The 17,137-nt window shown below is 40.9% G+C and overlaps 1 protein-coding gene across 1 annotated transcript; it reads left to right on the top strand.

The window, feature by feature from the left end:
* Nucleotides 1-5,203: 5,203 nt before the first annotated feature.
* On the top strand, nt 5,204-15,748 carry marchf4b (membrane associated ring-CH-type finger 4b). Its single transcript, XM_030758528.1, has 4 exons — nt 5,204-6,167; nt 12,118-12,273; nt 13,246-13,438; nt 15,215-15,748. Exons 1-4 carry the CDS (start codon nt 5,736-5,738, stop codon nt 15,634-15,636), a joined length of 1,203 nt encoding a protein of 400 aa, XP_030614388.1. The 5' UTR covers nt 5,204-5,735; the 3' UTR covers nt 15,637-15,748.
* Nucleotides 15,749-17,137: the final 1,389 nt, after the last annotated feature.

Here is a 17,137-nt window from a genome sequence, read left to right as displayed (position 1 = left end):
CAGTCATTTACAATGGAATGATCCATTTATTTTATACCATGCACTGGTCCCCTTCAGTACATCCACTGTTGGAAACAAGCCAATCTCCCTTTAAGGACATTTTCTTCTAATTGGCTGTCTCTGGCACACCAGAGGTTTGACCAGCATGTGGGTGGGGCTTCTGTGGTCACAGCCAGAGCTGTCTGTCTGTCTCTAGCTGACATCATACTGTCCCAGGACTTGGAAAAAATGTCTGAAATCTGAGCTTTTGGCTCACAGAGATTATTTGTATACATACTGACCTCATTATTTGAAACTATGACCTTGTTTAATATGAGCACCCAGCACTGTTACAGCATGTGCATGGCACAATATTTGTAAAAGTAAGATTAGTACACTTTAAATATGACTTTGAATCAAAGGCCTATTTTTTTTTTTTTTTTAGTAAACGTTGAACTAGGACAATGGCTTGCTCCATATCCCTGTTAGAAAAGTTGAAAAGATCAACTGATGCAAATTTCAAAGGTTTATAAACACTCACAGCCAAACTTTGTCCCAAGAATCGACAGTCACTGGCTGGAGCGGTCTAGATATTTAAAACTATGAGAGGCCAATACTAAGTAAAGCATTTATTAAGTGGCTTTTTATGCAGCTCATCATCTAATTCAGAAATGTTGGCTAACAGGAACAGTGTAGATCAAGTTGAGAACCAAAAACGCAAGAAAACTTTAACTGAGAATTTCTTGTGGAATCACTAGAAAGGCGAATCAAAACCACAATCTGACATTCAAGAAGCTTCATCAGACTCTGAAGTGCCCACTCACTGTTATACTGTGCAGTTATATGTGCACAAATATGACCTTTTCCAGAGTTCTCCCAACAAAATTCAGCATCCGACATTTGCATTTAAACATCTACATGTCTAAGGTATTCTGGAAACAAGCGTCCTGGTCTAATGAAGTTTAAAAAACAAAAAACTTTTTGGCCACAATAACCAAAGTTAGGAGAGGAAAAAAGTGGAGAGTGAGATGAAAAGAGCACATCTCCAATGGTTAAACACAGAGGAGGATAGATCATTCTTTAGAGCTGTTTTGCTGCCAGGAGCTGTAACATTTCCTAGTAAAAGGTAGAATGGATTCAAGTAAATAGCAGCAAAATCTGGAAGCCAGCATCACAGTGTAAAAAAACTGAAGATGAAAAGAGAATAACTCCTACAACAGGATAATAACCCCAAACACATTTGAAAATCTACAATGGAGTACTTCAAAAGGCCCAAGCCATGGCCCTCACAGTCCTTCAGCTGAAACGCCATCAAAAAATTCACCTCAGAAGAGTAATGCATGCAAGACAGCCCTAAAATCTACAGAGCTGGAAGTTTATGCAGGAGGAATGGGTTAAAAAAAACCCACACATGAACAAAAAGCCTCTTAGCTGACTACTATTTGCAAGCTTATGGTACTTGTCAGAGGGGGAGTCACAAAGTACTGACCGTGCCCAAAGTTTTGCTTCTGGCTCTTTTTATTTATGTTTATTTTTGAAACTGTAAAAAATAGGAATAAAAATGAGTGTTTGGTAAAATAGTGGAGAAATTTGTCATTTTTAACTTCATGCCTTTTGGAGATAAGGTTAGCTTTTCCTTGCTTAGCTGGGTTTTTATCAGCTCTTAAAAGTTTGTCTAAAAAAGTTTCACCATTAGCTAAGGGATATCTCCTCCATCATTCACAGGTCTCAGAAGCACAGGATGTATAATGGAGTCCTCAAGTTTCCACATCTCACTTGTGTAAGTCTGTAGGACAAGAATTTACCCTCAAACCAGATGTGATGCCATAAATCCTGCCTGGAGGATTTAAAGCAAGTCAAGCTCAGGGAAACTTTTCAGCAGAAGTGTGCAGAGGTGTGAAACTGAATTGTTCCCAATAGGGATCAAACATCCAAACATGTTTTTCCAAGTAAAGTGGGACTTTAAGTTAAGGGCCTGAGCACTTCTTCCACCTCTGCTGTTATATAATCTTAGTTTGTGTCTGATGTTTTTCTCAAAACTGATAGCGGTCTGGGTTGGTTTATTTTCAACAGTGCTTTAATCAGGCACTACTTTGCACCTGAGATGCGATGTAACAGCAATCACTGGCAATTATCTGCCAGAATAGAAAACCAGCAGGAGTGAGAGCTGCCAGTTTAATGTGTTAGTTTACTGTTGGCAATCCATTAAATGCTCACCCCATGGGCACCAGCCTGACCACAGTCATACATATTCTGACAGAAAAAAAGAAAAACACATTTCTCTTGGCTGACAGGGTCCAACCACAGGTGTGTTCATTTCAATTGTTCAATCAAGCTACACAGCTGCCCTGACAAGCCGGATAATTGCTCTCCTCCTTTGTCTTTTCTACCCAGCTTTGCCTGAGCTGTTCATTTTTGTCAAAAAATTAACCAAGTCGATTTACTAAAGCAGTTTGCACTTGTATAACTATTTCTGCTTCACTACATTTCAGATGAACATATTATACTTTTTATTCTGTATTTGTTGGCAGTTACTGACTGCCTTTCCTTAGATTTAAATTATTGAACTGCCCAGTAGTATGAAGTATAGAGAACATCAGAAGGACTTGCACTGTGTGGATCTAGAGAGCAAATGATGACATGTTTAGGAAATGTGATACAATACCATCTCCAATTTAGGGATTCACAGGAAGCATCTGCATTTGTGTGGTATGGATTTGATTAATATTCTATTTGCTTTGAGACTGTTGCTAGAGAAGTACACAGAGGGTCAGAAGCAGCTGCATCGTCTCTTTGTGGATCTAGAGAAAGCATATGATAGGGTACCAAGAGAGGAACTGTGGTACTGTATGAGGAAATCAGGAGTGGTGGAGAACAATGTAGAGGTGGTGCAGGACATGTATGAGGACAGCGAGAAAGTGGTGAGGTGTGTGGTAGGAGTGAGAGATGGGTTCAGGGTGTGGGTGTATTACATCAGGATCGGCTTTGAGCCCCATCTAGTTTGCTACGGTAATGGACAGGTTGACAGATGAGGTTAGGCAGGAGTCTCCACGGACTACGATGTTTGTAGATGGCATTGTGATCTGTAGTAAGAGTAGTGAGCAGGTGAAAGAGAACCTGGAGAGGTGGAGGTATGTACTGGAGAGTAGAGGAATGCAAGTTAGTAGAAACAAGACAGAATACGTGTGTGTGAATGAGAGGAGCAGAGGTAGTGAAGATAGATGAGTTTTAATATCTGGGGTCAACCATCTAAAGTGACAAGCAGTGTACAACAGAGGTGAAGGAGAGAGTGGAGGCAGGGTGGAGCAGATGAATGTCAGGAATGATTTGTGACAGAAAGATGACAGCAAGAGTGAAAAAGAAGGTTTACAAGATGGTAGTGAGACTTGCTATGATGTTTGGTTTGGTGATGGTAACACTGACATAAAGAAAGGAGACCGAGCTGGAGGTGGCGGAGTTGAAGATGCTAAATTTTCATTGGGAGTGACCAGAATGGACAGTATTTTAAAGGAGTATATTAGAGAGACAGCTCAGGTTGAGTGGTTTGGAGACAAAGTTAGAGAGACAAGGCTGAGATTGTGTGAACATGTGCAGAGGAGGAGTAGTGGATATATTAGACAGAGGATATTAAATATGGAGCTGCCAGGCATGAGAAAAAGAGGAAGATTACAGAGAAGATTTGTGCCTGTAGTGAAGGAGGACATGCAAAGGGTTGGTGTGACATGGATGCTAGGCACAGGGAGCATCCTAAAGAAGAAGAAGAAATTACCCAGTAGTATGGAGTAGTAGAATTAACTTGATAATAACCAGCTACAATACTTTAGCTGCTTATGTTAAAACATTAAATACAAATATCAGGCATTCTGCAGATGTGCTTTATGAATATACTTCTGACACTTCAAGTACAGTTTTATGCACAATTTTCACAAGATTTATGTGCATTTAGTTAAACTTTTTCCAACTTAACTACAGACAGATTTTTAATGCTGGCATTGTTGTTTTTAATGATTAAATGACTAATGTACTAAAGTCTGGGGGGGGGCAAATGTGTTATCTATAATATGGAACTACCAGAAAAGTCTTAAGTTCATTCTTAATAATGTCTGTATATTATTTAGTTTAATTTTTATAAATATTAAACCATAATGTGCTCTGGGAAATTGTGATGGAAGTGGGTGATGAATTGACTGTTTTTTTTCTTTCCACTTGGAGACCAAATGAATAATTGATTATCATACTTTTTTTTTAAGCAGATTAAGACAGAACATGTTAATCTGTAATGAAAGTAAATTGCAGCTCTGCTACTTTTTCCCTTTTCTTCCACAACTTGGGTTTAACGTTGTTTTATGTATCTTTTTTTTTTATTATCCTGCTCGAAATCTGATGGATTTAGATGGCTATCTAACCCTGCAGTTTCTCTTTTTACTCCTTTAGACTTGATGATTTGCGATATTTAATCTACTTTCAACATATTTAATATTTATGCTGAGCTAAATGACACCATTTACCTGAGCTATTGCTAATAATTTCTGTTTTCCTTGCGCCCCTTGATAATTAGATTACTTAATAATTAAAGTCAATCCACAACTTTACTTTCGTCACTTTTTGCCAGGCGCAAAGGCAGAAAACACCTCCCCCAATGTCACCTTTAACTTAACGTCTCTTTGTAGCCCTGAAACAAATAATGAAGCATATTTGTCTCCGTCCACAGTTGTAGTAATGAGTTGGCTGCTTGCATCACTGTGCGGTGGTGACGTGTGGCGTCTGGGAGCTGTCCCAGGAATCATGGTGCTGAAGCTGCAGCACCAGTTCAGCAGCCAATGATCACAGGAGAATTCGGGGCTACGGATGCTTTCACCCGGAGTAGGACAGTCCGACCATCGCGTTGGATTTAAACGGACGGATTTAAACCCTCTAGCTTGTTCCTCGGACATGGAAAATTGATAATTGGGGATGGAAGCCTCACTGAGACTTGCCAGCGACCTGCAGTCTGGCTGAAAATCTATAGGAAAAAAACAAAAAAAAAATCCCGAAACTGTGAATCGTGTAGAAATCGGTGTAGCTCGCCAGGTAAGACAGATTTTTGCTTCCTAACATGGCACGCCATCGATTGACTTAAGGTGGTGTGAAAACCTAACTGGACGTCGACATCTCTGCTGGTTTTAAAGCGCGGCTTTCGTTGTTGTTTTTGGAATTTTTTTAATTTTAAGATTGAGCGCTGACATTTTGTTCTCTATCTCAGTTCATTGTACCAAAGGCAGATTTAAATCTTGGTCTCTGCACACGTCGCGAATCCGGAGGGAGAAGCCTGTCGAGATAGTTTATGTTGTAGAGAGCAGGCAGACTATTAAGGCCATGAAATGACAGTGGACACTGAGTGAGCGGGCCATAGCCTTATTACTTGAATGCATATTCCTATCAGTCTAATATTTGACTTTCCTCTTATAGCCGTTTCATTCATTGAACTTAGGCTAATGGCTTCAGACACTTGTTTGCATAGGAGGGATTTCTTTGCATTTTATATTTACATCCTCGTGGGAAGACAATAAAAAGCACACAGTCTAAATAAATTGGAATAAAAAACTAAAAGGCTGCTTTGAAACCAAACAAACACTGGAAGACGCACTTCTGCCCCCACTGTACCATCCCACCACATATGAAGAAGTGTTTGCTTATGACGGGGACGCATAGAGTACATACTGATTTCTTCCAGCACCTTTGGATGGTGCTGTGAGTTTCTGGCCGGAGACAGCCCGATGCTGCGCAGCCAGGGCATGCTGAAGAGCCGCTGTTGCGTCCTGCTTGGTGACCTGAGGGTGCTCCTGCTCGGGCCACCGGCGCCGCCGACACCGCTTCCTCCGCTGACCCCCATGAGCGGCCAAGCTTCGGAAAGCCATGAGACAGGCGTTACCGTCCCTGAGAACAACAACACGTTAACGCGGAGCCACCAGCATCCAGGGGATCGAACTGCCCAGCCTGCTACGGGAGCCACCGGGCCACCGGGTGCAGAGCGGCAGGTGGCGGGTTGGGTTGATGCTGCAGAGCTGTCGGCGGCCCTGCGAGGCTGCAGCAGCTCCTCCGATGACTGCTCAAAGGGCAAACTGGAGGAGAGGTTCTCTCTCACGAGCTACACGGAAAGTGGCTTTAGGACGCCCGTGTGCAGGATCTGCTTCCAGGGACCAGAACATGTAAGTCGAGGAAAAATGTCCACCTGCATGGTTAAATAAGATTAGTGCCATGCAATATCAATCTAATCTATGACTTAATAATAACTCTCCCCCATCTCTGACGGTATAACACAGTGAAATCTGGTGCTGCTGATCTCCATGAGCATAGGTTAGATGTAGCAACAAGTCCTTTAATCCAGTGACCAGACCAGCTTGTGGAAGTGTTGCACATTTTTAGAGACTTTTGATTACATGAGGGTACACTGCTCAGGTTTTAATTATACAGTGAAGGGGGAAAAAACACCCAGTTTCTTGTTAGGACAATCACCAGTGTTGGTGGTCTACAACTCAGCATGAGTCACATTACAGTAACTCATCAGTTGCAGTTTGGCTAGTGCAGCACAACTAAGCCTTGTTCTCGCCACAAGATTTTTCTGAAAGGTGCTCTTTGGGCTGGTTTTGTGGTAAAGAGTATTAACAAAATCTTGTGCATGTCCGCCTTAATAGTGCTGATCAGATTTAATGCTGTTAACTATAACTGCATGACAATTAGGTGCTTTTTGTAGAGGAAAAACAAAAGTAATGCAATGTTACTGTCTAACAAGTAATGCGTTTTGCATCACATTTTTTTGAGGAACAACCCCAATACTGGCAGCCACAGAGCTGGAGAGCTCTCTGAGCAGGGGACCCCACTGCATCTTGCACTCATCCCATTGCATGGCTTGAAAAGACAGCTAAAGCTAGCAGTGGGAAGATAATGAAAGACCTTGTCCCAGTGGCTGACAAGTGTGGAGGATACACAGAGATGCCGTAACAACTCATTATAGCCAAACACTGAATTCACATCGAAGCATTATATGCATGGAAAAAAAAAAAACTCTCAGTCTGCCTCTCACGCACACCACCTGGAAACGGCAACATAATAATAACGTGCACAAAACAGACGGAAGGCAGCCTTTGGGTTAATCACACCACTTGCCTCCACCCTTGGGGCCATATTGATGATAATGTCACACTACATCAATCAGAAGAGGAAAATGTGAAAAGATGGCTACGAAGAAATAACATTAAATTATATCAGAGAGGCAGACACTTAGCAATTTGCAGGCACATTAGTTACACTGTTTGACAGCGCTTTTGAGAGCACATTGACAAATATGTCACACCTCGCCTATAGTGGAGGTAGAGAGGTTATAAAAAAAAAATCAAGAAACAAGAACATAACATTTTATCCGACAGTCTGCACTCACAGTTGCTTTTTCCTCTAAGCAGAAGATTTACTGCATCATTTCATGGTCATTGCACAGTGTGTAGCCTATGATCTTTCTATATTTCATCAACTAATTACTCCAACAGCAATTTTGTGCATCATTCCACCTCTGAGCTCAGACTTTGTAATTATTACTGACATGGGGTCTAGTTATGAGATAGGAAGACAAGGCTTCATCCTTGTTTTTTTTGTTTTTTTTTCCCCCCAAAACTCTATGGATGCTGCACTGCATACAAAGCGCTGCCTTGAAAATGTGCAGTATTTCCCATGGCCTCCTCCAACACATCTCATTAATGCTTCCTTTAGACATTGCAGCAAGTCAATAGCACTTGATTTCATGCTGTCTTATCATTATGCAAGTTTTTATCTTTTGCCAGCTTTCTTTTTCCTGTCGTCTGAGTTGTTGGCTTGGGTGAAGTCCAGATATGGATCTGCTGAGGTGTAAATGGGTAGAAGGAGAATGAGGCTCCGTTTGAAAAGAGGGATGAGTGGACACTCTGTGTATCGCTCTGTGATACAGGCAGCGGGGACATTAGTTATCCTCTTTTCTTCCTTAGCCTCCAGGATGTCACATAGACCAAAGCAGCCAGTATCTGATCTGACAACCCACCTCCAAAACACTTCCATCCCCAAGGCTGAGATAGTCGAGACAGAGTAAAGAAGGGAGTGAAAGACATAGCTTTCCTCAAGCATCCCATCCCACTAGAAAAGGGCCTTGAGTGCCTGGGAGAGGCAGCCATTGAAAAATGATTGTATTGTGATTTAATATGACACCAAACAATGTAATAAGTCCATGTAATCGGATCCCTGTCAATGTTATAAGTGTCATTTTCTTTGAGGTGAGATTCACAACCAAAAGTACTGCTGTACTGTTCCTTTTTAAATTTATCCCAGTAATGTACAGAATCGCAAAAAATATGGATTTTAAGAGATATTGGTCACTGTAATGGTTACTTTTCATGTATGCTATAACACAATCCCTTTAAAAAAAATCTCAAAGCAATGAACATCCCTTTCTCTGATATTACCGTATCACCTCTGCAGGTCAGTAAGGAAACATTGGACACATAGTTTTGCTGGCACAATTTTTACAAGATGTGGGGTTTTTTTTCCCCCCTCTCTTACATTGGAATCATACTAACCATCATGACCAGTATGGACAGGAAGAATCACCACATTGACCAATAACTCATTAAGTGCATATATATGGCAGCATCTGACTTATTTTATTTCAGCAGACATAAAAATAAAATCTTCTGTTTGAGACACAAAATGCATACTGTATTATAAAGAGCCAAGTCAGTATCAGATTAAAATTCCATAAATTCATGTCGTCCACCTCTGTACCTCAGTTTATTCATCTATTTTGTTTTCTAAACAGCTAACTTGAGACATGCATATTTCAACCCACTATTGCTTCCCTTTAGCTAAAGGTCAGTGAGAAGCTTTACAGCGCGCTTTCTGTAGCTTGCTTTATTCAGACTTGTGCTTTCAGACTTAATCTCGACCTTGTCGCTCAAAGAATATGCAGTTTCAGATCCTAGATTTTTGCACAAACTTATAAAAAGGAGTTTTCTTTTTTAAGTAATACAAAGGAAAAGTTTTGGAATATTTTACATGTGTGAGGGTTACCGAAGTACCCTTTGAGGCGGTCCTTCTACTGTAATGTCTTCCCTTTAGCTGCATCCTGAATCTGTGTGAGTGCCTGTTGCTTGGATAGAAATGAGTGTGCGTTCCCTCCTAAATCGTAGCACAGATAATGCACTTGCAGAATGTATTTGTCTGAGGTACAATGAGAAACCTTCAGGGGTCACGTTAGCATCATTCTTTCTGTGTGGCTCTACAGTGCCTGTTCCATCGTATGGTGCTCTCCCATTTGTTGAAAATGGGATATAAACAACGTGCCAAAACATTTGATTTTTTTTTGGGCTTTGCTAAATTCTGTTGTCAGAAGCTGTAAATTCATGAACATAAATTAGAAACCCTGGTTTCTCTTTTATTCAATTACCTTTTAAAAAGCCATTAACCATCACTGTAGGCCTGATGGTTCCCATAAAATCGGCACTCAGTGGAACATCCCCCTGCATATATTTTACAATCAGTCATCATAACTAAATAAACTTATTGGCCTTCTGTTTCATTTTTCACTTACTGATCTTATTTTCCCTCTAATTGGTTTAATGTTGCTTACATTTATATATGAAGATTTTTCCCAGCAGTTTTGCAGGTCTTTTTAGAACAAAAGCCTGTGGACTGATTATTATTGGGCATTATTGTAAAAATCCTCCTTAATTCAGCTTCTGTGTGAGCTAGATTATCATAGCGCAGCTTCCCCTTGCTTAGAGTTAATGGAGTTCACTTGCATTGATTCAAGACCCTTAAGAAATGTGAATAGCCACCTCTAATTTATTTTCATGCCATTATATACATTGGGAGGGAACCCAATTTTCTGAGAAAATTACTTGCATGGAGTTGTTTTGGGATAATGCAGCACAGCGATGTGGAATAAGACAGCCATATCTTTTTAATACATTGCTCTATTATGTGTGTGTGAGTGTGTGTGTGTTTTTTCAGTGATTATTGCTGTTTGATCAACAAAAGGACATTTAGTTATCACTTTCTCCATGCGTGGGTTGCGGTGGCACGTTTGTTATTGGTCTCTTTTGCGCTCCCTCCAGCCTCAGTTGTATTGGAGTGTTCTAGGTTTCAGCTCTTGGCTGCCATCAGGCCAGTCACAGTGAGCGGCCTGAGTCCCTCTGGACACGACAGAAGTGTTCTGGTGCTCCTGCCAATACACTCCCACCCTGGCCATCTGTAGATGGGCCTTTTCTCCCCTAACTCCCTGCTTTTTCCTCTCTTCTCTTCAACCAGGGTGCTGCTCCGTCTGTCAGAGGTGTCAGCTAAATAACAACGTGGAGAAATCATTTGGAAACTTGCTGCATTTTTTACTCTGTTCAGCAATGCTTCTTACGATTTCTGCACTCAGGGTAGACATGGAGAGAAAACACTGAATTAAAAATACCTTAGAAATGCAATGCCTCAGCTCGGAGAGGAAGGGGAATTTCTTTCAGCAGACGGTCGACTAATTTCTTTTTATTCATTCACTACAGGCATTTTGTTCATTCCCATTAAGATTAAAATATCTATACAAGAAGGTCCTGCTCTGAATTTTATAGAGCCAGGTTTCTTAAGTGCAGGTCAGGACCTTAAAAAGGTGGCATGCCTACATCTTATGGGTCATCATCAATATCCAATATGACAAGATTAGTAATATATTTTAATGAGCTCAGGGCCTGAGGTGAGAGATTAGAAAACTCATCTGTTCCTCAGGCTAAATACAGCTTAAGAGGAATGTCTGGTGAAGAATATAGCTAAGCATATCTTGCTGCAAAATGAAAAAAGAAAAAAAAAAACACGAGATGTCAAATTTAGTGAACTTCATGGTTTCGCTGCATTTTAAGTATTTATGAGCCTTCTATATGACAGAGAGAGGAAAAAAACTAAATGCTTTGGTTTTCTGAAATCTTGTCACATCCAGCTGGACTGAAAACATGATGGAAAGACTAAAAATACGACTGCTTGATCTCTGCTCCTTCACCTGACAGCAGTGATGTTTTCACATGGTTCAAGAGTTCACACGTCTGACCACTGAGCAGCCCTTCAGGGAGCAAAAGCAGACCTTTACTTCAACTCCTTTAAGGTGTTAAAGTGAAGGTCATTTTTTTAAACTCTCTGAACCAGCTCTTTAAGATACAGTCTAGTGCCACCTAGAGTTTAATAAACCCACAACACAAACATTTATTCGGCTGTCCGGCCACATTAATCATACAGTATGTGGCTGTCATCGGGCTGACAGAAGGGATTTGAAATGTCCTTTAACAACCTCAGTGACTAACAGTGCCTTCAAAAATGTCACTTTAAGATAGACAGGATGTCAAGAAACCATCATTTGATAGCTGGACAAGATCTAGTTCTAGTTTTCAATTATTACATGAATTCTAGAGAAATGTAGGTTTACCAGACACAGTATTTTGAGTTTCTTTTGCATTTCTATAAGTATAAAACCGATCATGTCTATAGCAGCTCCACTGATGTCAAATATTGTGGTTTGTCTGCTCCTTTTGTGCTGTATTCTGCAGCTTTGCTCGGGTTTGCTCTTTCACAGATGCTTCGGTGACTAATCCTCCACTTTCAGCGGTACTAGTAATCAAGCATTTTGCCTGTCAACTAGGTGTAAGGCAAAGCTTTCATTTCACACCTGATCTGTTGTTCTGCTGTAACGGGCATGCAAAGTGCTGTGTGCGTATGTGTGTGCGTGTGTGTGTGTCTAGCTGTGCACAAAGAGCCCTCAGAAAATCAATAGGCCAGCACAAAGAAGTGCAAAGAAATATAAACACAGTGTCACATACAGTTTATTGTATGTAAAGAGGTTACTGCAAGAGGTAAATAAGATGGGGGAAGGGGGGGGTGCTGTCAGCTGGTCAGTGATTGCTGCAGGCAGTCATTTCTTCTGAATTGTAAATTACTTCTTAGAGAATCCTCACCAAAGGTAGTTTAAGGCCACAAAATGATCATTTAAACCATGTTAATCTGCAGATTATATCCAGTTAAAGTCAGAACACAACAGAACATTTATGCATTTACTTTGACTGAATTATGATGGTTTAGCAGGAACTGACATGGTCTGCATGTTTCCTGCAGGGGGAGCTCCTGAGCCCGTGTCGGTGCAGTGGGTCAGTACGCTGCACCCACCAGCCCTGCCTCATCAAATGGATTAGTGAGAGAGGCTCCTGGGCCTGTGAACTCTGCTACTACAAATATCAGGTCATTGCCATCAGCACCAAGAACCCCCTACAGGTGAGTTGTGGGTATTAAGGCCACCAATTCAAAAATATCACTGTGCTCTTTGGTTTTTGATGACTGTGGCGGTCTAAATGTCCACTGACAAGCATAAATCACTGAGTCTTTGTTATGTCATTAAGAGAATGACGCCTCTTATTTAGCGCTACAACATTTTCTTTTTTTCTTTTTTTTTTAGAAATCAAACATTAATTGCAGCTCTAGTTTGTCTCTGATCACCAGCCACAGGCGGCCACAAGCCAGTGTACTCCTAGTGCCAGTTCCAAGGCCAGATAAATGGGCAGGGTTGCATCAGGAATGCCACCTGTGCCAAATCAAACATGCAGATCATAAATAAGATTTTCACATCAGATTGGTTCAGGTCCAGATTAACAACCACCACTGGTGCTGTTGACCAGCAGGGTGCCAGTGAAAACTGTGCCATTGTTGGATGAAGGTGGGGGAGGAAGAAAGGGGGAAGGCATGTTCACAGGATGGTTTGGGCATGTGCAGAGGAGGGATAGTGGATATACTGGATAAAGGGTGTTGTATATGGAGCTGCCAAGCAGAAGGAAGAGAGGTAAAACATATAGAGGATTGGTATGACAGAAAAGGATGCTAGGGATAGGATGAGATGGAGACAGATGATCTGCTGTAGCGACCCCTAAAGAGAGCAGCCCAAAGAAAAAGAATATAAACTGAGGAATTCAAGGGGAAAAAATGAAAGCATCTGAATTAAGCAGGCCTTTCCCCTCTGATCTTTGGAACAGAAAGATTGCAGAAGCAGTTTCTTTTTCTATTTTACACTGTGATTTGATAGGGTTATGAGAGGCCACAGATTTTGTTTTTGAGGGTGAGAGTGATGTGTGACTTCTTCTTTTTGTTGAGTTCAGCCTGATCAACTTATAATCTAAATATTTACATTAATTGGTTTATCATTAGCTTCTCAATTTTCTCTACTACTAATTCTTCTTCTTCTTTTTCTTGCAGTGGCAAGCTATCTCCCTGACAGTGATAGAGAAGGTCCAGATAGCAGCAGCTATCTTGGGCTCCCTCTTCCTAATGGCCAGTATCTCTTGGCTGGTGTGGTCATCTTTTAGCCCGTCAGCCCGTTGGCAGCGTCAAGATCTGCTTTTCCAGATCTGCTACGGCATGTACGGCTTCATGGATGTCGTCTGCATCGGTGAGGCGCTAAACAGTTACGATTTATCCCTTTTTAAATTGAATGTAATGTTTATACTCCTTCATTGAATGGGTTTATGCATTTTACTACTGAAAATTATATTGAGTGTTTCCACTCTGGTTACATTAATTCATGTGCATTCAACAGGCAAAAGTAAATGTCAGAAGTACTCAGGAGAGTCGGTAATTATACCTAACAGCTGGCTTCAAATAATTGTGAATGCCATGAGCAGTCTCGGTGCAATTAATCTATACCACACAGTCAGGTGTGTCATATCAATATTTGATTGCATTGTTTGGTCAGTCTCTATGAATATTTGTTATTGTCTTTATTGCTGTTTCTGTATTCACAATGGTGAGATGCTGCACCAACACTCTGATCATAAATTAAACATGAATGCTGAATGTTCAAAATTCAGCTAAAGTGGTTTTCACTGCATACATTAAAATGCATTTCAGTCTATAATAAAAAGCTACGGAGCCAAATTCAGGCAAATGTTAAAGACCATTATGTGCTGTCATAACACAAGAGGGGAAAAGGTGCGCTGAAGGATTTTTAACAGTTGCCTGGATTTGTGTGTGGGTGTCCAAATTGAAACTTATAGCATTTAAACCTGCTGTCCTCCTGTGGCGCTCAAGGGCCCACGTGTTTTGGACCACTGTGTGATGGCATCTCACATTAAGGAGACTTGGAGTGCCACTGCAGCAGACAGCAGGGTGTTAGGAAGAGGTGATTGATTGTCTCCGGTTTGGTGCTGTGGAGGATTGACTGTGGAGTCATTAACGGTGCACTTTACAGAGATTAACTTGTCACCTGGTGGATGTTAAAGAGCAAAGACCTGACTTTCACTTATCCACAAAGTTAGAGAGGGAGAGGAGCAGAGTCGAGGAAAAGTAGCAGGTTTTTATCGATAGACTCTGACTGCTGCAACTGTAGTTGTTGCCTTTCTAAACAACATTACTACCGTAATAAAATACTTGGTGAGCAATTGTCAAGCTCCTTGAAGATCTATGTGTAGTGGTAACACTTTACAATCCCCCACTCACTCCATTAAAACAAGTAATGCAATTAAAATGCATTATAACGCAGTTATAAGGAGATTTAAAAACATTTTAAGTGTTTCAGTGCACAGTCTTTTTAATGGTTACAGCCCGTCCTATTAAGATATATTTTATTTTACTATCTGTATTATCAATATATATTCATCATGTTCTGGAGCCAGAAGTTGTTAGCAAATACCTTGAAAACGTAAAAATACTTTCCGTATACATTTCATGTTGCAAACTATATTATAGTATTATAAACATGCTTATAAATTCCAAATGGGAACTAAGCTATATATGGTGTATTTCCCTTTACATGTCTTCAAAATGGAAAACATGCAGTAAAATATCAGGATCCAAACAACTTTGCTAAAGATGGATTTCAATTTTCCAGATGCTGAGTTCAGTGAACATGAATCAATAAGCAATTTTGAACTGAGATAAGATGCTATTGAACAACCCTGGAGAACGGACGCATTATTTTTTTAAACCTAAATCTGAAAACTGAGTCTCACTGAGTCATACATTGTTCCATGTCTCTGCTTTTTCTAAGAAATAAAGATCTGATTACTGGTTTGTGGTAAAGCACTTTAACAGTGAGTTGTTTTGCTCTGTTGCTGCTTCAGCTAATCATGCTTTAACACAGTGCATCTACCACTGTTTTGGGATGTAGTGTATCTCAAGACTGCAGCCAGACTGTGACATTCTCTAACTGGTACTCTGATCTCCACAGCACTAATTGTCCACGAGGGACCTTCTGTGTTTCGCATCTTCCATCGCTGGCAGGCCGTGAACCAGCAGTGGAAGGTTCTGAACTATGATAAATCTATGGACAGCGATGACTTGAAAGATGCCACAGTAGACAGGACTCTGTCTCAGCCCACCCAGGGCTACCAGACTGGGATAGGAGTATCCACCTCCACCTCCTCGCTGATGGTGGTGGCCTCCACAGCCGCCGGCTCCACCTCTACAACTGTGGTGACGGCCGCTGGAGGAGTGGGAACACATGTGGACCCCAACAGCGGCAGCGCAGTGCCAGACCAACACTGTCCGTACAACATCCTCCACCTGCTCAGCCACCTGAGGCAGCCGGAGGCCCGCAGCCAACCCAGCAATAGCACAAGAGAGCTGGTCATGAGAGTCACTACAGTCTGAAGAGTCAGTTGAGGCCTTATCTCACATGAAGGGGAGAGATTTTTGAACCAGCTGACAGCTGAAGAAAAGATCCTGTCTTAACTGCACTGGATTAATATCAACATGATCTTGTTTGTTTCAAAATGCATCTCTGATGTCCTTACATTGATTGAATAAAAGTCAAAGTTGTTTGATTTGCAGAATCGATTGGAAAATTATTATTGTTATTTTGAGTGGATATTCAATAATATGTGCTTGCATTGTTAATCTTTAAGGAAACCACATGCTGTATAGTTTTTACTATGCTTTTTCTTAAGCGCAGCTATAATTTCTTATAGACAACCTGTCAAGGATCTCCAAAACACCAGCAACCAAAGGAAAAAACAAAGCCAGTTAACAATTTCCTCATGATTTAGAGCTTTTAACAACACAGTTAGCGTATTCACAATGGGTGGGTTTTTTGAGCATGCTGTACACTCTCTACAATGCCTGTAATGGCTCAGTCACGCTAGAGTCAAACTAGGTTGGGAACTTCTTTGTGACTAGGAAAAATCAGGTTGCCCAGTGAATCTGCAGTTGCAGAGACCAGACATTGAGTGTACAACACCCTCAACCTTTGGGCACTATTGTCCACCAGGTGGCCTGTGGGCAATCACAGTCCAAGCTGGTTATATTCCTATATAAAAGAAAGGCTGCAGAGCACCTGTGTCATTTTGCAGTTATTAAATCACTGTCCTGCAGCAACTATCTGACTATTTCTGTTTCAAATCTGTGAGGTTCTGACTGGACTCTGATTGTAAGTAGTTAATATGAATTTCTTTATATGCAGACAGCAATAGATTTGCAACAGATGGCAACACAAGTGCAATTTTCTTTTTTTTAATTATTATTATTATTTGCCTTTCTTTATTAGATAGTGCAGTGAAGAGGAGACAGGAAAGTGAGGAGAGAGAGTGGGGGAAGACATGCAACAAAGGGCCTATTGGTTGGAGTCAAAGCCGGTCTGTTACATTTAGCCTTGCAGCACATGGTCACCTGCTTAACCTGTAAACTAAACCAGCCCTCCGATTTGTGATTCTCACTGATTTATCACGTTTAATTGCTGTATTATCACAAGCAGTATGCACAGGAACTGCCTATGATTGGTCGCAGACCTAGTCCCCATCTTTGAAGCAGCCATTTCCAATTTTTGTGGTGCCATGGTCTTCATCAGCTGGTTTCTCTAGTGTGACTGTAGCTCAAATTCTTACAATCCTCTAGATTTTATTTAACCAAAAGAAATGTTTAACTCTGCATCCAGCTCTTAAAGTATTGAAAGTCATAAATGGAATAGGAATCAGTACATCAATAATCACATAGATATCTCATATAGCATATGACGTACCTTTCTTCCAAATATCGCCCTGAACTCAGTTTACTAATGAAGAAAAACAAATGTTTTGACCCTTTATTCTGTTTATGAAGAACACGCATTAGATTGAGACTTCCTCCCATGTTGTGTAACAGCTTAGTTGTTATCCAG

This window comes from Archocentrus centrarchus, chromosome 21, assembly GCF_007364275.1.
Source record: "Archocentrus centrarchus isolate MPI-CPG fArcCen1 chromosome 21, fArcCen1, whole genome shotgun sequence".
NCBI classification, from domain to species: Eukaryota; Metazoa; Chordata; class Actinopteri; order Cichliformes; family Cichlidae; genus Archocentrus; species Archocentrus centrarchus.
This window is presented reverse-complemented; position numbering and strand designations above follow the sequence as displayed.

Bases quoted from the DNA above. Each gene is read 5' to 3' on its own strand.
- marchf4b (XM_030758528.1), top strand. From the start codon at position 5,736: ATGCTGCGCAGCCAGGGCATGCTGAAGAGCCGCTGTTGCGTCCTGCTT. The intron at 6,168-12,117 runs GTAAGTCGAGGA...TGTTTCCTGCAG, and splicing joins GCTTCCAGGGACCAGAACAT to GGGGAGCTCCTGAGCCCGTG. The intron at 12,274-13,245 runs GTGAGTTGTGGG...TTTTTCTTGCAG, and splicing joins GCACCAAGAACCCCCTACAG to TGGCAAGCTATCTCCCTGAC.